This window comes from Lipotes vexillifer, unplaced genomic scaffold (assembly GCF_000442215.2).
Source record: "Lipotes vexillifer unplaced genomic scaffold, Lipotes_vexillifer_v1.1 scaffold670, whole genome shotgun sequence".
Lineage (NCBI taxonomy): Eukaryota > Metazoa > Chordata > Mammalia > Artiodactyla > Lipotidae > Lipotes > Lipotes vexillifer.
In genome coordinates this window covers 1,592,515-1,620,144 of record NW_006778108.1, presented here as the reverse complement: position 1 = coordinate 1,620,144, position 27,630 = coordinate 1,592,515, and the positions used below count along the sequence as shown (strand labels likewise).

General features: G+C 50.9%; 1 protein-coding gene across 1 annotated transcript in view; it reads left to right on the top strand.

Annotated features, from left to right (window-relative positions):
• Positions 1–27,630, top strand: part of SYNDIG1 (synapse differentiation inducing 1) — a 57,117-nt gene that overhangs the window by 14,181 nt on the left and 15,306 nt on the right. The window contains exon 2 of the mRNA XM_007451448.1: positions 9,126–9,263. Within this exon, the coding sequence (XP_007451510.1) occupies positions 9,126–9,263 (138 nt within the window). The remainder of the gene's footprint in view (positions 1–9,125; positions 9,264–27,630) is intronic.

The following is a 27,630-nucleotide window of genomic DNA, read 5'->3' as shown; positions in this document are numbered from 1 at the left end:
CCTGGGCCATAGGCACATGCAAATGTGCGGGGCAGTGGCCATGGTCAGTGGCGAAGGGCTGAAGGGTGATGGGCTCTGGGGTCCCCGCTCCCAAGTTTCGGGCAGACGGCTTTCTCCTTGCTGCAGAGATGGGAGACGTAGCTCCAAGGGCCTCACACTGTACAGGGGCTGGTGCCTTTGGCCAGTACCTGATGCTATGAGAATATGAAGGAGACGTCAAACAAGCCAGGCAGGGGATCCACAGTCTGCCCTCATCGGAGCAGCACAGACGTGACTCCCACTCAAGCCAGAGAGGCTTCTGGAGCCTAGGGTGGAGGGCAGGCGAGGGTCCGTGGAAAGAGGTGGCCGCCAGCCTCTCAGAGGAAGGCACGTGGTTCCCACCTGCCCCTCCCGTGGCACCAAGTAGCTCCTGTACTTCCTCGGGAGTCAGGGCCTTTCTGGTGGGTGGACGGATGGGTGAGGACAGGTGGATGGACGTTGTATCCCCATAGCTCGTTCCTGAGAGGTGCGTGCTCCACTGGGCCCTCCACCCTCCTCGCCTCTCAGCCGAGGGCAGCATCCCTGTGGGCCCTAGTGAGCCACCCGCTGCCAGATTCGCCCGGGAGACCTTTGCCACCTGGGCCCCGGTGGTGGGCACGCACAGCCTCCTGACTGCTCAATGCCCCAGCTTTGTTCCCGAAGTCGCCTTGGGCTCTGCAGGTCTCTGACCTCCCGAGGGCAAGTGTGTGACATCCAACACTACTAAGTAGCTTCTCTGTGGAAATATAAAAGGACGAACTTGATGAAATACGAGTGTAAAATGAATTATTCATGTGTCATGAAAAGAGTGAATTTGATATTTTTTTCATTTTTCCCTGCAATGCTCACAGTGTTTCCATTAAAGCATAATGAAAAAAGAGGGGAAAGTGTATGCAATTTTTAATCCCCAAAAGAAAGAAATTCAATTTAAAGTATAATTTTTTTCCTTCTAAAATGGCACACATGTGAGGGTTTTTTTGACTTTATATTTTCGAAATAATTTCGGACAGAAGAATTGCAAGAACGGTACAGACAATCCCTATATATGGTTGTCACCCGGTTTCCTTCAGTCTTAACAGTTTACCGTGGGTGCGTTCCCATTCTCTCAATGTACATATGTTTTCCTGAGCTCTTCTCAAGAAAGTGTCAGACAAGATGTCCTTTTACCCCTAAATGAGCCAGTTGTATTTTCTAAAAACAAGTTCAATTATAGAAGTCGGAAAATTAAAATCATTACAGTACTGTCATCTCACCTATAGACCTTATGTACATTTTCCCAGTTCTTTCAACATTGTCCTTTATAGCAAAAGGCAAAAGAGTCAGGCCCAGAATCCGGTTCAGGAGCCCATCTTGCATCTTCTTGCTGTGCCTCTTTAGTCCTCTGTAATCTGGAACCTTCTCTGTCACCACCCTCATTCCCTTGACATGCTTGGAGAGTACAGGTCGGTTATTTCACAGGGGAGCCCTCCCTCTGGGTCGTCTGGTGATCCTGCTGCTTGGATTCAGGTGACGGCGCTCTGGGCAGGACCGCCGCGGAGGAGATGCTTGCCTCCCCGTGTCGTGTCGCTGGCGTGTCCCTGGTGCACGTGCCCGTGACCGGTGGTGACTCCATCCCGTGTTGCAGGCGGTGCCTGCCAAGTGTCTCCTGGCTGAGCCACGTTTCTCTGGAATTGATAAGTGTCTTGCAGGAGGTGCTGTGTGAGGATGGGCCATCCTGCTTGTCACTGGTTGTTCACCTACTGGTCTAACGTCCTTCACAAGCTCCTAACCCCACTGTTCCTTCTGTATTTATTAGCTGGCATTCAGCTGTGGGGAAGAGTTTTCCCTTCCCCCGTATTTATTTGTAGGCATTTATTACTTCATTTCAGGCCGGACCATTGATTCTTACTTTATGGGTTCCTATCCATCCGTTACGGTATTTACTGTGTGTTTATTCTCACTTTGTTACAGATTTGACAGCAGGCGCCCCTTCTGGTTGGCTCTGTGTCCTTTTGACACAGCTTGTCATCCATTAGCCATTTTATCATTATTTCCTGCACAGAGAGCTGTCCCAGGTCTGTCTTGGATGTTGACGGTCCTGACCCTGAAATCAGCCGTTTCTCCAAAGCACCCGGGCTCCTTGTGTTGGAGAGCCATGTCTAGAAACCAATGTCCGGGCACTGGGTCTTCTCAGCACCTCGGGGGTGGGCGCATTGTTCCCAGGCCCTCCAGCAGACTGAGCCAGGAGAAACATGTAGCACATAGGTACATAAACACACCTGTGTAGCCATGTGTGTGTACACAGACACACTTATTTTTTATCTACTTATAGATAGATAGAAACTAACATCCTCAATCCAATCCAAACAGCTCACACCACTACCACACACTCTTTTTTCACCTGCACTTTATCCCATGCGGTGGATGCCTCATAGTTTATGTAACCACTGGATGCCTCATAGTTTATGTAACCACTCTCGTTCGAATGAGCATTTAGGTCATTTCCAATATCTTGCAATTACATACTAGGTTGCCATGAATAACCTTGAGCATATGTATTTTTCTATTATTGGAGGTGAATCTTCAGAATAATACCTAGAATTGAGATTACGGAACCAAAAATTCAGCACGTATTTAATTGTGTTGCATGTCGACAGATCTGCTTCCTAAGGTGTCACAATTTGCATCCAGCCAGGCTGTGTGCCCACAGCCTAACTGACAGGATGGCTGGTTGTGCTTTTTTATTGTTGACAACTCGATAGGTGAAACATAGTATCTCAGTGTGGTTTTCATTCTCCTTTCTCTAAGTGAGGATGCGCATCATTCCACCTGGACCAGGTGAGGCCAGCAGAGCACCCAGGCCACGAAAGTTCAGATGCTGACCCTGTACTCACGTGAGTCAAGTCCTAGTTCAAACCAATCCAAACCCACGGTGCCAAAACTATCAATAACTTGGACTTTCCATCTGCAAACCGTAGGTTACCCTCTGGCAAACGTAACATAAAGGGGAAGCAAGATCTAAAGAAGCGACCATCACCTTCTGCAGCTGTACATGTAACTCTTAGGTGCAGAATATCACACGTGGAAATAATGCAGGTTTGAAGCAGGGATCCACATTTAGAAACTGGATCCGCAGGTGATAAATCGACATGCCAGGGCTGGTCTCGGTTGTGACACCCACACCTGTGGTTGGTCCTGGAGGGCTGTGTCTGTGTGTATTTCCTGGTTTCTTGTCTGATGTGGGATAAGCCCTGGTCACAGCAATGGAAAGCGGCCCGCACTCCACACAGTCTGCTGGGGGCCCCTGTCCCACACCAAGTCCCCTCACTCCCTATAGCTCTGTGTGTGTACAGTGCTCATTCCAGGCCCAGGGCCTTTGCACATGCTAGCCCCACGTCCTTACTGAGCAAGGGGCCTTCAGAGGGGAATCACAACTTCTTGGACAAAATCTGAAGTCCAGTGAGCAACCTGATTGTATCCACACTGTGAAAACAAAAACATGACAGTGAAAAAATAATATAATTTCCAACATAGATTGATTGCTTGCTACATGCAGGTTGGTTTTACCTGATGCATGTAGTGTTATTGTAAACCAGGTCTTCTGCCTTTGAAAACACACGATGTGTATTTGTTCTTTGTGCCTGTTTATTTGGAGGTAGATGGGATTCATCATCCTGGATGTCCACGTTCCTGTGTGTCCCCATCTTCTCACCCTCCCAGACGTTTGCTGAGTGTGGTGGTCTTGCCCTGGTTGAAGTTTTAGGGTGTCTTAACCCCCCAGTTCTTCCACAGCCTCTACAGCAGACGCTCTCAGCCTACCCCCAAGTATCACCCCTGCAGGAGAAGCCCCCTGGCCTGGCCTTTGCCCACCTGAGGACCTTCTCTGGGCCCTGAAGCCTTCCCCGCAATGTGGAAGAACCTCTGCCCCCAGGCACTCGCCGAAACTGCCAGGAGGCGGTTCCCCGAGGGTTCCCTCTACCACATGGCCCCCGAGGTCCCAGAGGGACCAGGCTCCAGGCGCCCACAGAGGACCTGCCTTGGTAAAACGCCCTTTACTGGCTCTGGTCTGGCCACGTCCCACCTCCCCTCTTCCCTGCCAGCATTTCCCTTGGTCCTCTACCAAGAAAACAAGTGCACCCAGTCCTTGACTCAAGATCTGCTTCTGGGGGAACTAAACTAAGATGGGTCCTGAGAACGTTTTGTAGGACTGTCCTCAGGACCCCTGAGCACTTCCAGATCAGAAGGGCAAGTCTTAGAGGGAGCCTGTCATCGTAACTCAACCATTGGATTGAAGACCATAGCTGGTGAGAAAACGGTGTTTAAATTAATTCAGGAAAGTTGAGTAACAGCCTCCCCGGTAGAATTTAGGGCAGAGCGTGTTTAGATATTTAAATATGTCCCCCAGGTTCCATGCTGTTGAGCCCCCGGACCCCTGCACTTCTTTGCATCTATGACCCTGTGTGAAATACACAGAGCTGGTCCCCAGCAGAGTCTGGTTTTGATTGATCTGATTCCGGATAAAGGAGAGGCCAGTGGGCCTGAGGTGCCAGGGGAGCCTGGGTCAGAGGATTCTGCCAAGTGCTGAGGGATCTGGTCTTGCATAGCTCACCTGCCCACAGAAGACCCCCAAGTGGACACAAGTGGACCAGTGGGGCTACCCCGACAGTGCAGGTGAGGGAGTATGGCCCAGCGCCCTCCCTGCAAGGACTTCAGGGCTCACAACCCACACAGTGGTCAGGAGAGGCACTTCCGTGCGTGGCTGTGGAAGCTCCAGGTGTCAGCCGCGCTCACCCACACTCCTCGCTCCTCCGACGTGGACGGGATGTTGCACCCCCAGAATATCTGGAGGGCCTGTGACCGATGGGGGGCTGCATCCACCTGCCTTTGTCCTCGGTTCTGTCCATCAGCTGCCCTGGGTGAGACAGCCTTGAACCTGACCGAGTCACCATCCTCCCACTGTGGTCCCACCTGAGTGGACGGTTAGGACCCTAAGGCTCACGGGAAGGAGAGGAGCCTGGGGCAGCGGGGCTGACTGCCCACGTGGACTGAGGGCCCGGTTCCTCCCATGCGCTCTGGGCAAACCCTGGAGCCTGGCTGCTTCTCAGGTGCTGTCCATGTCGGCTAAGGGCACTTGGGAATTCTTCATGCATTCAACACGTGTGCTGTTGGTACCTGCTATGTGCAGTCTGTGTGCTGTCCCGTGTGATGGACACTGGCCACCTGTGCCACCTGAGGCCCTGGCAGGTGGTAGGGTGGCTGAGGAACTACGTCGGGCATCTTTGAGTTGGGTAATTCAAGTAGCTCCATGGGGCGGTGGTGCCTTGCTCGTCAACACAGACGTGGGCTCCGTGGGCTGAGGCCTCTGATCTTGACTCTCAGTGACCTGGTGGGTCTGACCTGCATCTCAGGGAGCCTGGGTGCTGTGCTGAGTTCCCATCCTGCTCCGCCAGCTGCTCCTTGGGCCCCCGACGCAATGTCTCCAAGCAGGGCCTCAGGGAAGCCCTGAGGGATCCCACTCCACGGGAGGACGGAGGGCGGCGGGACCCCCCACCAGTCAGCACGTCTGTGTCTTGGTGAGTTTCATTGCCCAATAACCTTGCTTATTGTAGAAAGACTATACCCCAGAAATGCAAAAAGAAAAAAAACAAAAAGCACTGATATGCCCGCCATCCAGAAGCATCTTAATTTCTGACTTTCTGGAGGAAATACGACTTCTTCCATTTTCTATGGTTTTTCCCTCGGTTATTACAAGCATCTTTCCAGGGCAATGAATAAACATCTACGTCATCATTTTCCATGACCACCTAGAGTCCTCTGTGATTCTGCATTTCTGAAGCCGTGTTGTCGGGAACACACCGTGCAGGCTCCACAGGGCATCCCGATCCCGGGTCCATCCTAGTCTCCACCCACCGCCCCCACCCAGGCCACGCAGAGATGCTCCCCAGAATTAGCCAGCAGAGAAGGCCAGGGGATGAGGAGGGAGTGGGGCTCCAGGGAGCCGGGCAGTGGCGAGGGGACAGTGAGACCTTGAGAGAGACGAGGGACAAGGCCAAACCCCTGCACCCCTTCGCCCTCGGGGCTGTGCTCACAGGGCTGATGTGCGTCCCACCTGGTGCTATGATTATCCTATTCAATCTTCCCGAGGAGGAAACCCCAGGGGACAGGGAGCCAGCTCCCTGCGTGGAGGTCATGGACAAGGGCGGACTGTGTGGGCAGTGGTGGGCTGGGGGAGGAGGACAGCAGCCCCTGTACTGCTCTGCCCCCTCGCAGCATCTGTTCCTTCAACCACGTGAACTGTGAACGTCTCTGGAAGCGTCCACCCTGCCTTGCAGATATTCTAAGCTAATGCCCCATGAAGAGGCTTTTCAGAAACAGCTGCTGTGCGTGGTGTGTTTTCTCTACTTGGTTTGATGGCGTCTCCGTCGCCCCCCGCCCCCAGGGTCCTCCTCTCCTATCTGGTGGTGCAATGCCCATGGCCACTTGTACCCACAGCACTGCCGTGGATGGGAGAGAGATGGTACAGAGAGCTGGGCTGTTTTTGTCTGCCCTGTCATTTGTCTGAATTTTTAAAAACCTATTTTAATGAAAATTGACTAGTTATTTTGGAGCCGTGTAGCCACAACTTTGCAGTTTACAGATGTGGCTCCCTTATGCTCTAAAGAAAAATCTGTGAAGACTTGGGGGGGGGGGGAACCTTTGCTTCACAGGCATGGTGGTATCATTTGAAGCTGTTTCCAAAGATGGGGGTCGACGCCCGTGCAGCCCTGTGTGGTTTGTGGCCTCAGCTCACACCACACTGCTCACTGATTGGAGAACTTTCCACTGACCACTCTGGCCACTGGCCACCAACAGACCAGTCGAGTCAAAATCCCAGGGCCAAGGGGTACAGAGAGGACACCCCAGCTTTAGGCAGAAGGCTTGGGGGGGGGGGGAACCTTTGCTTCACAGGCATGGTGGTATCATTTGAAGCTGTTTCCAAAGATGGGGGTCGACGCCCGTGCAGCCCTGTGTGGTTTGTGGCCTCAGCTCACACCACACTGCTCACTGATTGGAGAACTTTCCACTGACCACTCTGGCCACTGGCCACCAACAGACCAGTCGAGTCAAAATCCCAGGGCCAAGGGGTACAGAGAGGACACCCCAGCTTTAGGCAAGAAACAACTAAGGGCAGTGGGATTGATTGGTGGCCAGACGCTGCTGTCCAGACAGCTGACAGCACAGAAGTCTGGAGTAAGCGGCCACTGGCCAGACGGTTCTGTAGTTTGGGGACACTGTAACCGCCCAGATCCCAGCAGTGTCCTTTGTAAAATAGAAATAACAAGAGAAATAGCCACAGCAGCTATTTCCAGATTTGGAGTAAGATTCCAGCCAGCCCAGGTATTTAAACCCTTAGTAAACTAAAACAAAACCAAAAAACTCCACAGAAGCCAAAAGCCTGAACAAGTACCCACAGACAGAGCTGTCGCTTGGGTGCATCCAGACCCGTCGAATGACGCACATCCGCTGGGGGGGTCTGTCCTTCGACCCCGTCCCCCGTGTCTCTCAGGGGCCTCGGATCCCGCCCTGCAACTGTCACTTCAGGGTCCCCTCCCCAGACCCCGTGCAGAGGGCCATCAGGGCAGCTCGGCCGTTCCAGCCCAGCCTGAGGCCCCGAGCACTGTGCTCCCAGAGTGGACACCGTGGGCCTCCTGGGCAGCTCGTCCTGGTGACCCTGCCTGGCCTCCTTCAGCTGGATTGAAGGTTCTGGCCTCCCTGTGGGCCGGCAGATGTGCGTCTGCCCCTCAGCCCTCAGTCCCCAGATCCCACCGAGCGAGATGCCTCCCTGAAGGCTGCTCGTTCCCTCTCTGCAGCAGTGAGGATGGGCCTTTCCCTGTCCCTTTATTGTTTGAGAGGTGATGCTGCAGAGGAAAGACAGGAATTCCGCAGACCTGGCCCAGCAGAGGGGAGGCTGCAGGGTCCTGGAAAGATGACCCCAGGGACGGTGACCAACCAGGGCAAGAGCCTGCCCTGCAGGAAGGAGCTGGTCCTCACTGGGAAGGGATGCCTGGGAGCTTGGGACCCATGGGGTGCATGCATGTGTCTGTGTGTGTGTGTGTCTGTGTGTGTTTGTGTGTCTATGTGTGTGTGTCTGTGTGTGTATTTGTGTCTGTGTGTGTTTGTGTCTGTGTGTGTTTGTGTGTGTCTCTGTGTGTACGTGTGTGTCTGTGTGTATGTGTGTGAGTCTGTGGGTGTGTCTGAGTGTGATTGTGTGTCCATGTGTGTGTGTCTGTATCTGTGTGTGTCTCTGTGTGTTTGTGTCCGTGTATCTGTGTGTGTTTGTGTATCTGTGTGTGTACCTGTGTCTGTGTGTGTGTATCTGTGTGTGTCTGTCCATGTGTGTGTATCTGTGTGTGTGTCTCTGTGTCCGTGTGTGTGTGTCTGTGTGTGTGTCTCTGTGTCCATGTGTGTGTATCTGTGTGTGTGTCTGTGTGTGTGTTTGTGTGTGTGTGCGCACATGTGGAGGGCAGCTGGGTACTGTGTGGACAGTGCATCACCCACTTCCATCCTGGGCCCCTAGAGAAAGTCCCTGTTTGCACTTGGGGTGAGCCCCTCCAAATTCACCTGTTTTCTCTCAGATGAGACACAAACAGTCCAGCAGGAAGCTTCCAGCACAGGCTGAGTAGAGGCTCTGATTGGCAGTTTTACATGTGTTTGATTAACCAAAACAGGAGGGACACCCGGGCTTGAGACCAGGCCCAGTGACGTCCTTACTCAGATCAGAGTCTAAGGCAAGAAGGGGGTTCAGGGCAGGTCCTGGCCCCGACACCTGCCCTGCCTTAACCTGAAACCAGCTTGAAGTCTTGGAACAAATAGTGGACTCCAACTCTGCCTGTGCGCTTCCCACCCAGCCCCGTCCTCCGATGGTCAAACCTTCACCCAGCTGTCCACACCCCATCCCAGAGATCCGCGGGTCTGTGAGGTTCAATCTCCCATGGAACAACCCAGAGCCCATCCTTGGGGTTTTTCTCTTCCTGTGGGGGACACACAGGAGGGCTTGCCAGGAGGGCTTGCCAGGCCTGAGCCCCACTTCGGGGGATGATGGAGAGACCCCTGGTAACCTCGCTCTCCATCCCCATCTCTCCCAGCAGAGCGACTACTCCAGTGACACAGAGAGCGAGGACAACTTCCTCGTGATGCCCCCGCGGGACCACCTGGGCCTTAGCGTCTTCTCCATGCTCTGCTGCTTCTGGCCCCTGGGCATCGCCGCCTTCTACCTATCCCACGAGGTAAGGCCTCCCCATGGATCACGCGCACGTGGCTGGTGCACCCAGGCCGTCGAGGAGAGCCTGCTCGGGGGCGGAGGGCCATCTGGGGGGACCGGGCAGGGGGGGCCCAGCCTCACCCCATCAGGCCCGGGACACATCCTCTGACAGCGGCCACTGGGAAAGCAGCGGGTTGGGAGCCCGCCCTCCACGCCAGCGGGACTGACCCCGTGTTGGACGCAGACTTGGTACATACTGGGAACGGAGGCAAAGCGGGTTTGGTTTTCTTTGTGAAAGGCTCACACGTAAAATAGAGTCCAGTCTTGCAGCACCTGTGTGCTTATCCCAAACTAAGGTTCTGGAGGAAACGCCCTGTCTTAGTGGGTAACCGTGCCCTCCGTGCTTTAAGAGGGCCGATTCCCAGCCCTTTCTCACATCAAACGTCCTCTATGTGCTTTCACGGAGCCCGGGTTTTGAAAGACTTCCTCTAGCAAATGGGGAGCCTTCATTCAGAAATGATCTACATTCCCGTTTTTATTAATCAAAGGAAGATGAGTACTTGCCAATTAAAGCATGAGTTTCAGCATCACCCGTCATCCGCACCAGACGGGAGATAAAGGCAGCCCCTTCCGCTGGCCCCAGAGCCCACCGCATCCTCAGGGCACCGGGCTCCCTCTCCAGCGTCCAGGGCTCTCGGGCCTACCGGCCAGGTCTCACGCTTGAAGCACTGATTCCTCTGGGCTTGAGAACAGACCCCTGGCCTCTCACTGCTTCTTGCCGTTGTCTGTACTGATTCGGTTTGTTGGGTGAGTGGAGAGTCCTTTTATGCGTGTTCCTGTGCCCCCTGCCCCCCTTTTCCTGACCCCACGAGGAGCAGGGGGAGAATAGGACCCACTGGTGGCCCCCTGAGGGCAGGCACCTCTTTACAGGGACACTGAGAGGCCCCAGAGGTCCTTCCAGGGGGACATGGCGGGGCCGCTGCTTGAGGTCCTGTCTCTGGAGGATGGACGGGTACGGGGAGGGGTGATGAGGACCGTCCTGCACCGCTGGGGTTGGGTCAGGTGGCTGTTTCACGTCCAGCTTTGACCTGGAGGATCTGTCTGAGCTTCTCTCTTGTGACCTTGTCCCATACATGCCAGAGGCCTCTGCTCTGGGGGCACAAGCCGAGGCTGCAGGGCAAGACTCCAGGCTGTCAGGGGCCTGAGCAGCTGTGGGTGGAGCGAGGCCGGGATCTCCCAGACCCCAGCAGTGGCCGTGGTCGCTGCGTGCACCAAGGATTGGGATGCACAGCGGGACCCAGACAAAAGCACATGGGCAGATGCCCTCGATGTGCAGATGGTGTCCCCAGAAGACCCCAGGCCCAGAGCCCAGCGTCCCGTGTCAGCTGCGCCCTGAGCCTGGGTTAACGCGCTGCAAACAGGCAAGAGGGTTTCTCCAGGAGAAGGAAGCTCAGGAGGACAGAGCCCAGAGAACCAGGGCCCAAGTGTAACATCAGCCTCCCCCTGCATCCCAGTCTTGACACGTCGAGGGGTGAAGGGGGCGGCCCACTCCCAGCCTCCCAGCCTGGCCTACTGACAAACCCCATCACCCCCAGGGGCTGCCCTCCAAGCCAGAGCTGTGTTCTGACTGCCAAGTTGTAGAACGGGACTAATATTTTTACCATGGATTCCACAGGGCAGATGCTCCCTGTTCAGAGAGATGCAAGTGGACATTGGTGTCACTTGTCACCTGCCGGCAGAGGCCAGGTGAGCCCTGGATAAGTAGGGGCTGGGGGTGGGGGGCGCCCAGGAAAGGTTGTCTAAGTGCCGGGATGCAGAACTCATCCCTGGTCTTGGCTTCTCCACGTACCCTGGGGGAGGCCTGTCTCTGGGGCAGGGCAAGCCGTGCACAGCATCCTTGTCTAAAAGATGGTAAATATAATAGAAATCCAGCCACAGTGGAGGAGACTGGCATGAGTTCCTTCTTCTCAGAAAGTAACGTTACCCTTCACACCTTGAGAACCTCCTAGACTCGAGCCTGATGAGTCAGGATGTTCAATACCTTTGATGGGAAAGGATTCTGATCATCTGTTAACAGCAAATGAAACAGTCTCCGTGGAGGCCGCTGGTCACATTCTCAGGGGTGAAGAGCCAGCATTTTGAGGCCTGCGGGGTTGCCTTTGCTGTTGGAATAAGAGAAGGGGCTCTGGGGTCCCCGGCTCTCAGCCCCTCTTTTTCTCGTGCTGTGAGCGTGGACCCTCTCGGTGGACACATCTCCACGGGAACTCGCGGCTGAGACCCCGGCACACGGGTTCCTTCAGGGTCAGCATGGTTCTGGACTGCACTGCAGGCCCAGGAGGCTGGCAGGCCCTGGCACATGGTGCTTCAGCCCAGCCTTGAGCCTGCCAGGCCTTCTGTTCGTGCCTATTCAGCCTGACTGTAGACGCAGGAAATCGGAATTGTCAGCACACACGTGGGTCCCCAGGTCAAGGGACACCTGGAAGGAGACATGGGATCTTTTCTCCAACAGATTTTATGATTCGAAAAAGACCTCAAGTAGCAGTAACAGTGGTGGTAAAAGTGTCAGAGAGGTGGGCACCACCTGCACCTCTGGGCCCTGGCCTGCGTTGAACACCGCACACATGCCTTCTTTGGTGGTCCTGGCCAGCAGTGTCGACACCCCCAGCTCAGTTAGAAAGGCGTGCTGTCTGGCCCACCAACCCGCTACATCAGAGCCACTGGGCGGGGCGGGGGGCGTGGAACCGGCTTTTGAACAAGCCCTCCCCCCGCTCCTGATGCTGCCGTAGTCTGAGCAGTTGCACACGCGTGATCTCATGGGAAGTCCGTGAAAGGGCACTGCCATCACGTCACTTTGTGGCCATGGGATCAGGGGTCAGTGAAGGCGATGGCGTCCTAAGGCCAGACCTGCTGGCGGTGGGCCTGGCCCCCGGCCTTAGTGTGGAGGACTGAGGGCAGCGTTTGTCCACAGCTTCATTTTACTCCAGTGCTAATCATTTGATCCAGCTCCCAATGCAGGCAAGTTTTATACACTTTTTATAGAGGGAGGTGTTGTGTGTAGTTTTGGTGGGTCCACCCAGAAAACGATGCTCTGAATGATGTGGAGGATAGAAAGGACCCCAAATTTGCTGCGCAATGGCTGTGAGCTCGTTGATGTGCCCACTTTATCTTATTTAATCTTGGCAATGAGTCTGAAAGGCGGGAATTTATTATCCCCATTTTTATGGACGAAAAGACTGAAGTTTCAAGGGATTAAATAACACAGAAATCAGAGAGGTAGCAAGTATGGATACATGATGCAAATATCAATGCTTCTAACGCTTAAAATCAAATTTCCTGCAATGTAACTTTGACTTTTATCTGCAAACAAAAATAGAAGCCCAGTTCTCGCTTCTAAATCTTCTGTCCCCACCTGCTTGGAGCATGTTACAGTGAGGAAGAGAAGCCTTCTAGACGGGATTGGGCGCTTACCTGGGCACCTTCACCAGCGGGGCCGGTGTGAGCTTGAGACTGGAGCTGGAAGACCCTCCCCGACTCCCCAGCCCACCGCCGCTGCCCCGAGGCCCTGGGTCTGGAGCTCCCGCTGGCAGGAGGCCTGAGGGCTCCATGCACTGCGTCGGCCTCAGGCACCTTCTACATTTGAGCATCTATTATGTCTTGATTTCACTTCCTAAAATGTTTCTTTCCTTTCTTAACTGCACTATTATAACTATAATTAAATGAGAAAAGGGAATTAAGCGTCAGATTATGAATTTTATGAATAGCACCAGCGTTTCAAAGTGTTCTTTAATATTTCCTAAAGAATCTGTACCTGTCTTCCGCAGAAGGATCACTAGAGGCATCATTAGAAGCAGAAATCTATATTTCTTCTACAGAGACCGTGTTCCTCTTACAACAGGAATGTTTTTGAATTCGAAAATTGAAGGCTGGGTTGAGGAACTTAGATTTTCTGTCACTTGAATTCCCGTTCCTTCCAGCGCTGACAGGAACTCGCCCTGGCTCTTTGCGTAAGTGGCCGAGTGCAATGGGACAAACAGAACAAAGCCCATGGGAGCCTTATTCAGACTCACAAGTGGCATCGCCGTGTGAATAAAGGATGGAAAGCCCCAGGCCTGGCCCTTCGAGGGGCTCGCCGTGTCCCGGCTGCATGTGTGTCTGATGCAGAGACCTGCACACCCGTGTTCTGTTCAGTCATTTCATAAAGATGAACCACGTGGCTTATAAACGTGGCATCTCTTGGGGGTGTCCAGACCCAGCTGGGAGGGGTCACCATGACGCAATATGAAGTCAAGCTGCTAAATGCTCTGGGCACGCGCCGTACGCAGGTCGGTGAGCAGCCAGCACGGACCCCTTCTCCGGGCGCCCTGGAGACAGTGCCGAGCTCCCTCCTCTGAGCTGCCCACCAAGGAGGGGCTGCCACCAGTCGTAGGCTGAGGGCTCCCCCCAGGAGGAAGCAACAGAGACAGAGGTGACCTGGGGGGCCAGGGAAGACAGGGCGGGGCCAGAGAGTCTTGAATGCAAACTGGAGTCGGTCTATTAACTGAGCGTTTTAAGCCAGAGAATAAGGGTGGGAAATACAACAGCATAAAGGGTGGTCAGAGGACACGGCACGGAAGCAGCATGCTCTGGAATAGAGTCAACTCAGAGCAGAAAATCCTTTCACAAGGAAGCAAGCAGACACGTGTGTCAGGCACTGCGGGGCCTCTGTGGATTTCTGCTGCGCAGCCTTGGGGTCGCGTGAGACAGATGCAGCAAGACGGGCCCGTTCACCTCCCTCCGCCCTCCCATCCTCCAGGAGCTTAGTTACAACAAAGCCCTGAGTGGCAGGTGCCTCAGATGTTTTTAGGAGCTGTCACCTGTCCATCTCTAACCATTCATCTCACCAGAGAGACCGGCATTTCCACGTTCTCCTAGCTAAACCTTGTCACAAACAAAGACAGATTTTTGAAATGCTCATTTTTTTCTCAAAGTTGTGTGCTTAGAACAGGTGCATTACATAAAACTGGACCCCGTGTCCTCCACACACTGAGTGGTGTGGTTTATAATCATCCATAGGTCTGGAGGAGATGTTTTATGTATGTCACCATGCACCTCTTTTATCCTCAAGCTCATTATTCTCCGATGCCCCCTGATTTATAGTAAGTTGAATACCGCCCGGTGACTGCGTCTGTAAGCACTAGCAGATTCAGAATTAGCACAAGACCCAACTTCATACGTGAGAGTCACGGGTCCTCTAACAGGTGGAGTTATCACCTGGTTTAGCAGGGTAACTAAGTACTAAAGCCATGAACTCTGCTGGAGTCACAGAGGAGGACCTGGCAAAGCCCGTTCCAGCCCCAGGAGGTGTGGAGAAGCAGGAGCGACGGGACCACCTGGGAAGAAAGATGCTACCAAGGGGGCGAGGGGGTGGAGAGGATTTGGACCAGGCCCACCTCTCCCCCCAGGGTTATGATGAGGGAGCGGCTAGGCTGCAGGAGCCCCACCAGGCGCGGGAATATGGCACTGACTTTGCAGAAATGGAGTATAAACATGACTAGAAGGATGGCCCGATATATCAGATGGATATATTTTAACCTGTATCAGGAAAACATGCAGCACAGCTTAATGGTCTGGAGTGATCACCCTCCCCCTCCCCTCCCCCTTCTCTCTCCCTCCGTCCCCTCCTTCCTCCTCCCTCGATCTCTCCTGCCCCATCTCTATCTCCCTCTCCATATGTGTATTTGATATGCTGATTGTAGCTTCTGAGAGCTGTTTTGCAACTTCTGGATCTAAACAATTCTGTATAAATATTAATGATCCGGTGCAGCCAAGACAAATCAGATTTCAGATCTATTTTTCTTCCTCCAGAATGCATACTGGAGTTGAGTCACTGATCTCAGCTTGTTTTGGTGGATAGATGAACAAATGCATCATATCTGTTCTGTTCCCTGGAGTGTATTAGATGGATTTTTTGCAGTTATAGTTTATGCATTGTCTCAGTAATTAGTATCTTGATTTTGTGATTATTTGCCTGGAGCAGAGAAACCCATGCGTTGATTGTCCAAGGGCAGAGCCCACACAGTGCCTGGGAATCCAGAGTTAAAATCCCAGTGTGTGTTACATTCTTCCCTCTGGCCTCATGCTCACCTCAAATTACGTTTGCAAATGCGTGATCTTTTTGCTTTTAGATGACGTATCTAAAGCTGTAAGGACATAGCCCCTAAAAGCATGGTTGGTCTTTTCTTTCCCATCTCTTCTGAGATTGAGGCTCTGCACAGGTCCTATGACATCCCGAGGACCAAACAAAAGGTGCAGTCCCGGGAGCTCCTGCTTCTGTGCAGTGGCCCGTGGCTTCCGTGGCTGTGCCTCTGAAGGCTGAGTCCAGCCTGCCCAGAGCCTAGACACACTTAGCTGAACATGCCCTGGTCCATGACAGGCACCGGTCTCACCACAGGCATCCCTGGATGTGGCCATGGGGAAGGCCAGGCCACTGACCCATCTCACTGTCTGCAGCACAAAGCATCACCTCACAGGCTGGACAGTACCTCCTGTGTCTGGACTCACAAGTATAGTGATGCCAACAGAACACAGAAATCCGGGAACAGTTGTGATGAGTCACTGGTTGATGAGCACATCATAGATTCTCGTGGGAATTAGGGCCATTTGGGGTGCAGCTCTGATGTTTTGATGTTGACAATAATGAAATTTAAGTCTTTCTCACTGAGAGACCCCTCACTGGACTACCTACCTCATCCATGGGGCCAGCTAGCTGTACATGGGAGTCAAAAGTACTGATGACATTACACCTGCACCTTGGCTGTAAAAACTGCTGCGGCGAGAGGACGGGACCCTGGCTCAAGACTCTCGGTGGGCTGCTCTCAGCAGGGCCCCTCTTTTCTTGCTTCCTTGATGAGCTTTGGCATTTTCTGGCACTTGAGGGTTGCATGAATCCCAGACATAGAGCCTAGAAGATGCTGAATTTAGAGCTGGAAAATTACCTTGAGCACAGCATGTACTGTGACCTGCAGAGCATGTGTGTAAAGCTTCTCATTCTTATTTTTCCTTCTCTCCTTTTAGACAGAGGATTCTTCATTTCTAACCTTTGGTTTTATTTAAATGATTGATACATATAAGTAGGAAGGAGTCCTTGAAACGCAACTGCAGCACGTGTTTACTTTGGTCTGAGCTTTGCGTTGCGGTGATGTCCACACACACACGAGGGCAGGGTCGAAGGAGCCCCACGTGCTCAGCATGAGCTGGTTGGGGAGAGCTGTGGAGCCGGCTGCCTCCAAAGTAATTCAAAGACAAATGATGAAGCAGCGAGTTCTTAGATGACACGACGCAGATTGCTTAGGGGATGCAGGAAACAGCAAGACGTGTAGGCGGAAAGTGTCCTTTAGAACTGGCCCTGCGCTGGGAGACAGCAACATGCAGATGGTGAATTTGGCCCTGGACCCTTCCCATCCCCCATCCCCCATCCGGCCCATCCATGGTTCTCCAGGAAGTGCCACAGTTTGGGTCCACTTTGGCCCATCTCAGTCCCACGTGGACAGCATCACCCCTCGAGGCCCCAGCACTGCCTGCTTCATCCAAACTGAGTGGAGGTTTCAAAGCCAGCCTGAACCCCAGAGCTTCCCCATTACCCCCATTCTGCCATCACTCCAGCCTCCTTCCACTCCTGCCTCCCTCCAAGACCACCGCCCCCATCCCAGGCCCGCACTGCCCACCACCACCAGACTGGGTCTCTGGGGGTCCCTTCTTGGTCACCGAGAGCCACAAGAGCTTCCAAGGTGTCCAGGATGGTTTACAGGCACAGAAAGTACCAAGAACAGACTGGCAGTGTTTTGTGGTCCTCCCGGGAATCTAAACACAGTGGCGATGTGGTAAGTCCATCTTGAGACCCTGCCCCTAGAGCTCAATTCTAAAATGATTTTCTGCATTCCTGAGATGATTTTGCATCATTTTGCCTGGCCCTCAGAGGTGTATCAAGTGCCTTGTATTCCTCTGGAAATGACATGCAGGGTTTGAAAAACAGAACGGAGCTTGTAAGTGAACAAATCTTCATCCAGAGCCATCTGTGTCCATGTAAGGATTCCTGGGCCTTGCCCATCAGGGGCACTGGGAGTCTGTTTGTGCCTGTCCCATCGCACAGAGGTCGAGTGCTGATCAGACCTGGGAGCCTGAGTCCGCAGCAGGGATCCTAAGTCATGCTCTGCCCACAGAGGGTACAGCTGATCGCTCTGGCTCTCAGGCTGATTTTCAGGTAATTGGCGGGGTGTCTTGCAAGGACTGATCACAGCGAGGTTTGATTTATTATGCGTGAATGTTCGATGGGGGGGTGGGGCACAGAGTTCGGCTGACGCTCTGAATTCTGAAGGAGGCCGGAGCCCCGAGGGTTGCAGGTCCCCTCAGTACATGTGGCCACTCTTCCCGAAGCTGTCCTGTGGCATCCCCGGAGGCCGGAGCCTGGGGTGCAGGGAAGCACCCTCTGCAGCTTTGCCTCTCTTAAGTGTGTCTGTCCTGCGGCTGCAGCTACAGTAGGGGCAGGAGCTGGCGGCTCAGCTCCGTGGCCAAAGGGCGCTTCTGTCCTGGGCCAGCTCTCAGGCATGGTTCCTGGAGGAGTGTCTGGAATCTGCTCCTGGGCCTGGACCTGGAGATGCTCAGGGTGTTCTGGGCACCTCCATTCTTGGCCTAAGAGTCTGTCATGAGAAAGGCCAATTCTTTCGGAAAATTCTTTGGTGACTCCTTGTCACTACCTGTGACCAGGGAGGCCCTGAGTAACTGGGTTCATTTCCCCAGAGGGCGGCCCTTCCCCAGCAGACAGGAGCCATCTGACTCCAGCTAAGGACTTGGGGGTGTGGGTGTGCTGTCTTTACTCAGGAGAGAGGACTTTGCCCTTTGGCACCAGGACAGAATCAGATGTGCCCCCAAACACCCCGCCATCTGATCGGGAAGACCGTGACTCTCTGCCGGGGCCCGCCTGCTGCCCTGGTCTCCCCACAGGCGCGGGAGGAGATGGGATGCCCCGGGCCCGACGCAGGCTCCCGGCGAGCTATAAAACCGAAGAACGGCCTGGGCAGCAGGACATAAAAGTGCAGCCTTCACTAACCTGCAAGATGATTCACTTTATTTCCCGGTAACTTAACAGAATTCAAAAGCCAGGGGAAAGGCTTAAATCAGAATCAGCTTTAGCTATATTTCTAAATATATCTAAACTCAGAGCTCTTCCCCCTCAGCTCCCAGCATAGGATTATAATAATCGTTTGTCATGGTCAGAAAGCTTGGCTGAAGGGTTCCAGCTCACGGTGGTCTGTGGATGGAGCGCGTTGGCCACGGGGGCGCTGCAGTCCGGCCGCATCTCCAGGATGTGGTGTTCGTGGTGCGTGGCCTGAACAGGAGTTTAGTAAACACACTCTGTCTGCTTGGTTGGCATAAAGACAGAGACAGGGGAGCAGGTCCAGGAACCAGAGGCCTGACCAAGACAGCTCTTCCCCAAACCGCCCGCTCTTCTTGGCTGAAAAGAGGCGCTGTGAGAGGGGCTCATCCAAGTTCCTAGGCTGAGATTCTGTGGTGATCAGGGCAACGAGTCCACTGAGACCTCGGGAAGCAATGAGGAAATGGGATGAGGAAGGCCTGCTGGCCTTCGGGAAACAGTCAACCCTCCTCAGTCCTTCTTGGAGGTGGTCAGGGAATAAATAAGACAGACCCACGGTTAAAGTCCTAACTGACAGGCTGCTGTCAAGGAGGAGTCCTGCTTCACCCATTTAAATGCTCAGAATAAAGTTCTTTATTACACTGAGATTAATGTAACCCAACGGGCATGTCGGGGAAAGCAATGAACAGAAGGTAACAATACCTTAGAGCACGGATCCTCAGATGTTGCAGCAGTATTGCTCCCACCGACTTCTGTCCCCTAGAAGTTAGTGGTTTATTTTCAAAGGAGTTCTTTCAGTGGCCTCCTTTAATAAACGAAAGCATATAGTCGAAATCAGCCAATGAGCTGTACGCATTTATCAAATTCTTAACGACGTTAGTATCTTAAGTAGGTGAGGCAACTTCCTTGCTGATGTTTTAACATCTGTTTAATGGGCCACACCTCAACACCCTAACTCCGAGGGACAGAGCTGGGAGGACACCTCCGTGGGGACAGAGCACCAGGAACCCCTGTGAGCCCACACGTCCTGCTCGTGGACCCGCCGAGCTGACTTCTCCCCTCCAGGGTCTCCCCTCCCAGGCGGCTGTGTGGCGACACAGGACACAGTCACCCCCACACGCCGTTCCTGAGATAGGCACCCACTTCCACGCACCTTCACCCCCGTCTCCTCCTGTCCCCAGAGTCCTGGACGTCCTTTCAGCCCAGGGAGCTCGGACACCTGGATCATCTTGTCCTCCCTAACCCCCTCCTCTGGGGGGATTGCCTAGACCCCACGAGGGCAGGCAGGCCGTCCAGGACATCCACAGGCTTGGTGGGAAACAGGTTCATCATGATTTTCACCAACTTCTCACTGAAATTTAGCATTTCTCCTGTTTGTGAGCGTGGCCACCAGCGCCAGGGGAAAACTGTTTACTTCAGGGGAACCAAAGGGCTGATCCTGGGGGAGCCAGAGGGGTGGTCCTGGAGTGGGGCTGGAAAGGTGGTCCTGCAGTGTCTCTGCAGGGCAGAACGCTGGGACTCGCTGGCACCAAGGGCTCAGCCTGTCTCCTTCTCTTTCTGGGGTCATTTCTGACCCACAAATTATGCTCCTACCAGCCCGTTTCTCTGCCAACCCACAAAGCCCCAAGGAGAAAAAGACATCATCCCAACAGCAGGTTCATTACCTTTATATTTTACTCTCATCTTTGAAGCTGGAAAAAGATGCTCTGTATTAAAATGTTCCTTCCCGCTGTGCATAATGCTAATGTCCTCCACACAATAAAGCTAAGGGAATATTTTGCACGCTGAAAGTAGCTGCAGTGACCTTTCTTCTTCGTGAAAGGGTCTCTTCTTTCCCTCATGGCCCTTCCCCTCCTCCTTCGCTCTTTTCTTCCCCCTTTGCATGTCAGCTCTCAGTCCCCTATAGCCAAGTGACTGGGCCATCCTCCAGAAACAACAGCAAAGAAAATTATCAAAGGACGCGGAGGAAACAGACACACTTCTTTCCTCCAGTTATGGCCTCTGCAAAGTCCTAGATTCTTGGAGGAGGAGACTGAGACCTTGGGATGTAGCTGGGAGCGCAGGTCACACCCCGGCCCAGGGCCCTTGTCTGAAGCCCCCTGTTACTTAGAACTGCCAGAGGGTCTAGAGGGAGGCTGTGGTCTTGAGTTTATCATTTTTTCCAGGTTTATTGAGGTATAATTGGCAAAGAAAACTACATATTACACTTCTAGGAGGTGATGAGAGAAATAAGACAGAGGTTGGCCTGCTTGTACCTGACCCGAAGGTGGGACCCACCAAAAGGAATTGTCTGGAAAGGGTGGGAAATACGGAAGAGCAAAGTTCAGACGAGTCTGTTGTTTCTAACTCCCCGGCCAGAAAAGCACTTTTCTCCTAGAGATTTTGCTTGTTTCTTACAATGGAGAAAAAGGTGGCAAGAATATTGAGGCTTCCAAAGGGACAGACACACACAAAAGGAAGACCAGAGAGAAAGTGTGTGGGCCCAAGGCAGCTCTCCCCTCCCCTTCTCTGTCTACCCTCCGTGTGTTCCCATCCACAGACGATCTCACGGGAGCTGGTCTTTACGCGGCATAAACGGGCCAGGCATGTGCGTGCACACACATGCACACACACACAATTTAAGGACCTTACCCATACCTTGTACTTATTTTTAATGTTTGTAAGTCAGATAGATATCATGTTGTCATTGTATAATAGTATAGCCCTTACTGGCTACAATACTTTCATTAGCTCATCAGACTACAAATCTCCAGGGATAGAAGGATCGTCTCCTAGACAGTGACCAGAACACACCTTATCCCAAATCGCACGCGATGTGACCCAGCCTCACTTTCTTGTCTAACTTCACAGAGGGTAGATTTTCCAGTTGAGCAACACTGAGGTAGAGAAGGAGTGAACCCAAGCCTTCTGCATTCAGACCCTGCAGGGGCCAAGGAGCGCCGTCAAGGTCTGCACACGAGGAAACTCAGGCCCCGTGTCTAAGTGGACTCGTTAAAAGTATACCAAGAAATAAGAGGTACAAACCCCAGCCTCCCCAGAGAAATGCCCTCAGACTTTTACGGAAGGGGTGAATCCTGCTGCCTTGGGGAGCAAACTCTCGCAATCTCCCCATACTTCCTCCTGCTTCTGCAGTGAAAGTGTTTTGCACACCACACCTGCTCCTGGCTTTCTGATAAACCTCTGCGTTTTATTTTGGGTTCTGATCCAGTTATTCCTGCAAAGAAAACTGCCCTGAACCTCGTGGCATGAAATGACCTTTTCATTGTGCTCATGGTTTCTTGGGCTGGGATCCGGGAGGCTCCATGGGGAAGGCCTGTCTCTGCTCTTCAATGTCTGGGGTCACTCGAGCCTGGAACATCTGCAGCGTCTTCACACCCATGTCTGGTAATTGATGCTGGCTGTTGGCTCGGACTTTACCCAGAGTGAGCACAGGGGCACCCAGTACCTGGCCTTCCCACGTGGTCCCTCCACGTGGGCTAATTTGCGCTTCCTTAGAGCATGGTGGCTGGGCTCCCAAAGTAAGTGCCCCAAAAATACCAGGGCAGATCATGAGACCTTGTTATGACCCAACCTCTGAAGCCATGCAGCATCACCTCCGCCAGACCCTGCTGGCCGAGGCCTTGGTAAAGGTCTACCCAGACTCATGGGAGGGAACATAGAGGTCAAGGATCTAGAAGGATATGAGGGATGGAGAACACTGCAGCAGCCGTTTCAGGGAAAATACAATCTGCCACAGCTGCATTTACAGGCATGAAAGAAAAGTATACACGTAACGTGTTTATATTATTAGGTTCATCGGAAAATGAATAATGAGAGAACAACTTTCTTTCCTAAATACTATATTCAGAAAGAAAATATCAAATGAACAAAACTTCTGAGACCTAAAATGCCTTCTAATAGTTTATGAGGTCATGACAGGATTATAGTAAAAAGTAAAGGGCATTTTTACTCCAAAGCTATTATACTTATCAAATGCACACTGGCACACATTACAATGATGATAAAGACATTGGTTGTGAAGACAGAAGGGCTGAGAGTCTTGCGAATCTTCAGTTAGCAAAGCAAACAGCATTGTGATGGTAAGGCTAAATGACAGCATTAAATATTCTAAATGATTTTTAAAATAAGCTAAGTTAACATATTTCTTCAAATATCTACAGCCTTACAGTATGCGTGTGTACAGGAGAGGAACAGAAACTAAACAAAACTCAACAAAAGAGACCCACCTTAAAGCATTTGTTAATCTCCAACATGCATCTCATTTGTTATCCTAAAAGCAAAGTGCTGCAGGGTGGTCTCTGGCAGGCTTTTGATGGGGGCGGGGGAGCAACCCTACTCTGGAGGAGAGATGGAAAGACCGTGGAGTTCATCCCTCTTTGTGGAGTGCACCCCTGGCCCACTGTGCACTCCAGTTACAAGACTTAGAGGGTCACAGAGCTTCCCCTCCCCCATACCCTTCCACCATGTGAGTATAAGCTTCCAGTATGATAACAATGGATGTGAGCTGGGGGACATGAGATGTATACTCTGTTTGAGGCAGTACACAGGAAAGCCGCAAAGCCAAGAGGAGAGACAAAAATAAAGACATTCGAAGAGGTACCTAAAGCTACAACAAACATCAAACATGCTCCACTTCTTGCCAGCTTAACATAAATTCTCACACTAAAGGCCTATTTACTTTAATATCTACTGCCCTATAAAGATGTCTTTATTGCAAGGCATGCTAGAAGTCAAGAAAAGTCTGAAGAGACAAAGCAATCATTAGAACCAAACTTGATTATGACTCAGATGTTGGAATTATCAAACAGAGGATTTAAAACAACTGTGTCCAATATGTTAAAAGCTCTAAAGGAAAAGGTAGACAACATGCATAAACATCTGGGTAATGTCAGCAGAGAGATAAAAACTGTAAAAGAAATGCTAGAAGTGAAAAACAGTAACAGAAATGAAGAATATATTGTTGGTAGACTTGACACAGCTGAGAAAAGCATCAGTGAATTTGAAGATGACCCAAAAGAAATTACCCAAACTGAAACACAAATTGAAAACAGTGAAAAAATAAAAGAACACAACATCCAAGAACTGTGGACTGCAAGACCATAGGAAATGGTGTAACATGTGTAATTGGAATATCAAAAGAAGAAGAAATATTTTAAGAAATAATATCCAAGGGTTTTCCAATATTAGTGACAGACACCAAATCACTGTTCCAAGAAGCAGAGAGACCATCAAGCAGAATTCAACAAAAACAAAAAGACCTAGATGTATTATATTTAAACTGTAGGAAACAAAAAGAAAATTTTGAAGATTCCCCAAGGAGAATAAAACACCTTACCTACAGAGAAACAAGGATAAAAACTGTGGCCAACTTCTCATCAGAAACCACACAACTAAGAATGCAGTTCAACTCAATCTTGAAAGTGTTGAAAGAATAAAACAAATAAACAAAAACCTGCCAAACTGTGTGTATATCCAGGGACAATATCCTGAAAAAGTCAAGGATAAATAAAAACAATCTCAAATAAACAGCTGGGGGAATTCACTGCCAGCACACCTGAGGTCTAGAAAAATATTAAAGTTCTTCAGCCAGCAGGAGAACGATACGGGTCAGAACACTGGATCTACATTGATAAAAAAAGAAGAGCAGCAAAAAATGAATAAATAAAAATGAGATGTAATCTTTTATTTTTCTTATTCTCTAAAAGATCGCTGTCTGTTTAAAGCACAAATAGTAACAGTGCACTGGGCAATTAGGGAATATGTAAAAGTGAAAAGTGACAACAGTGTTGAAGAGATGAGAGGGAGGATTTGGGAATATTCCATCATAAAATACCAGCACTACACTTGAGACAATATGGTGCTATTTGAAAGTAGGCTTAGCAACTGAGATATATATTTTAAATGGAAGTATAAATGATAAGGCAATAGAGGAGATAAAATGGAATCACATAAAATGCTTGATTAAAACCAGAGAAGACAGGGACTTCCCTGGTGGTCCAGTGGTTGAGACTTTGCCTTCCAATTCATGGGGTGTGGGTTCCATCCCTGGTCAGGGATCTAAGATCCCACATGCCTCATGGCCAAAAACCAAAACATAAAACAGAAGAAATATTGTAACAAATTCAATAAAGACCCTAAAAATGGTCCATATTTTAAAAAGAAAAAAAACAGAGAAGGCTGAAAAGAAAATAGAAACAAATGCAACAATATACAAAGATGGTAAATATTAATCTGATTATATTAATAATCACTTATATGTCAGTGGTCTGAACATACCAGCTAAAACACAGAGATTGTCAGATTGATTTTTTTAAAAAATGAGACCCCACTATATGTCTACTTATAAATTATATACTGTCTACATTTAAAGAAACCTGTATATAAAGCCCAGACAGATTGAAAGTAAATATTAAAAGTAAAGATATGGAAAAAGATATACTATGCTAACACAGATCAAGAAAAAGCTGGAGTATCTTATGTTAATGTCATACAAAGCCGACCTCAGAACAAGGCATATTATCGGGGATAAAGAGGTGTGTTGCATAATGATAAAGGGGTTAATTCTCCAAGAACAAATAACAATCATAAACGTAAAGTGAATGCACTAACCACAGAGTCGAGATACGAGGCAAGACTACAGAACTGAGAGAAGAAATAGATAACAGTTACAGCTGGAGACTTCAGCCACCTCTGTCAGTACTTGATAGATCAAGCAGACAGAAAATCAGTAAAGATATAGATGACCTGAACAGCACTGTTAATCAGCCAACACTGAAGAATGCACATTCTTCTGAAGAGCACAGGGGGCATTCACCAGGATAGGCTGTATTCTGGGCCAAAAAAACAATCCTTAAAAATTTTAAAGAAAAAATACAAAGTACATTCTAGACCACACAAGAATTAAAATAGAAGTCAGTAACAGAAAGATAGCTGGGGATTTCCCAAATATTTGGCACTTTAAAAATGTGCTTCTCAGTAACCCATGGGTCAAAACTGTCTCACAGGAAATTTAAAAATATTCTGTACTAAATGAAAATGAAAATAAAACATCAAAATTTGTGGGATGTAGTTAAAGTGGTGCTTAGAGGGAAAATTGTAGCATCAAATGCATCAATTAGAAAAAGATATATGCATTTGATGGAACCTAAGCAGCCACCTTAAGAAACTAGAGAAACAAGAATAAATTAAAGCAAAAAGAATAAAGGGAATAGTTAAAATTAGAGAAGAAATCAACTGAAAATAGGAAAACAGTAGAGAAAATCAACAAAATCAAAAGCCAGCTATTTGAAAAGATTTGAATAGATGAAAAACCAATAAAACTTGAAAAGTCAATAAAACTAATAACCTCTAGCCAGGCTAACCAGTAGAGAGAGAATGAGATTACCTATACCAGGAAAGAAAGGGTCATCTCTACTGATGCCCTGGATGTTAAGAGAAGAATAAGAGAATTCAACAAGTGTGAAGAGCTCTGTGCCTGTGAACTCAATAACCCAGATGAAATAGACCAATTCCTTGAAAGCAAGGAGCCTTGGCTCCCCCGGAATTGCCATCTCTCTGTGCAATCGACGGTTCTCTCCTTGGCTGCATGTTGGAATCACCTGGAGAACTTGAACAGCTCTTGTTGCCTGGGCCCCCTCGTAAGCATCTTTCTGTAATCGGGGTAGGGTCTGCGCGGGGCCAGGATGCTCAGGTGTCTCCACGTTCTGACATCCTTTGAGCAAAATGGTGTTCCCTGCTCTTATGAAGCCTTTCTCTTGGTGGATATTCCAATAGCTAAAAGCATGACATCTCCCCAATCCCGGTGCCTGGAGCTGACACTGGTTTTCATCTCCAGGCTTAGAAATGGAAAACCTTAGATTCTCAACAGCAAGATGCTTTGCTCCCAAAGTGGAAGGGACCTTTGTGAACCTGTGTTTGATGCCGAGGTGAAAGAATCCTAAGGTAGGAGCCCCTCAGGACTCCAGGCCCACCCCGGAAGCAGGACCCCCCCGTAGACAGTATAAAGGCTCACGAAGGATAAAGTGTTCACGTCACTGGGCACAGAGATCCTCGGGGCCTGAAAGCAGAGGTAGTGATAAAAAATGGAAGAATGGTGCTCTCGGCTGTGGCATATCTTTAGATCTTTTATTCATATCGTGGGTGTACAATGTGGCTGTTAAACCATTTTTGATGGTTTGTACTTACACCCGTGAGTGAGAGGGGAGTGGTCCCCGCTGGGAACCAGGGAACCGAGTAAGAACAGCTGAAATGGGCGAGTCGTGGGTAAAGCTTGCCTGTTCCAGCTCCCAGGCCGTCCTTAGCTGCTCAGCCCCCTTCCTCCATAAAAATCCCTTGGAAGGAAAGAGGAGAGGAATTAGCCCCGGCTGCCAGGGCACGTGGGAAGCTTTCCAGGGCAGCCAGGGCTCTCCTGAAGCGAACACGGGCCATGAACCCGGAGTCTGGGTGGAGTTGAGCATCTTCCACTCAGAGCCCCGTGTGGCTCTTCCTCCTGGCCTGTGTGTTGGTGGTGGGCCATCAGTGGGGGTCGCCCCCTCAAGGCCCATCGATTTATAGCAGAGGGAACAGAAACCATCCACGTAAAGGTCATAGTCAGTGCACAAAGGGCACATGGAAGTGCATGGACCTGGTCGGGTGTCCGTGCCTTGTAACTGCACGATGCTTTCCTCTGGGCGCTGGCATACGGAGCCTGGGGTTTCAGAGGTTTTAGGTGTTCTACCTCCAAGCAAAGGAGGACAATGGTGTGAGCGCAGAGAGACCAGCAGAATCCGTCAGAAAGGGGATGACCGGCCGTGGCCAAGTTTGCTGTGCCCGCGGGGAGGCACCCAGCCCCTCACCCGCCCTTGTTCTGCCTGACGCGCCACCGTGTGGCCCTGGCCCTCATCTGAAGCTGATCCCCAGCCCAGCGCTCCAGGGACAGCTGCCTGAACGCCCCACGTCTCCACCCCTCATTTTATTCACCTGCTGGTGGGGACCCCTCTATAAAAACAGTGACATGGAGACCCTATAAAGAATGGCAACAAATCAATAATGAAACAGAGACCTTTGTCGTTCATGCACAAAGGAAGGTGCACGAAGGACCAGGGAGCCCAGGAGATGGGCTTTTGATCATTCATCTTCAGGGGAGCACAAATGAACATCAATGGCACACACAGCACCCAGTTCATGTTGGAATCACTGGGTCCACGGGCTGGGACCCTCCCCCAATGTTGGGAGTGGAAAATGCTGTGTTACTTTCTTATAAATGTAAACATCCATCTCCCTG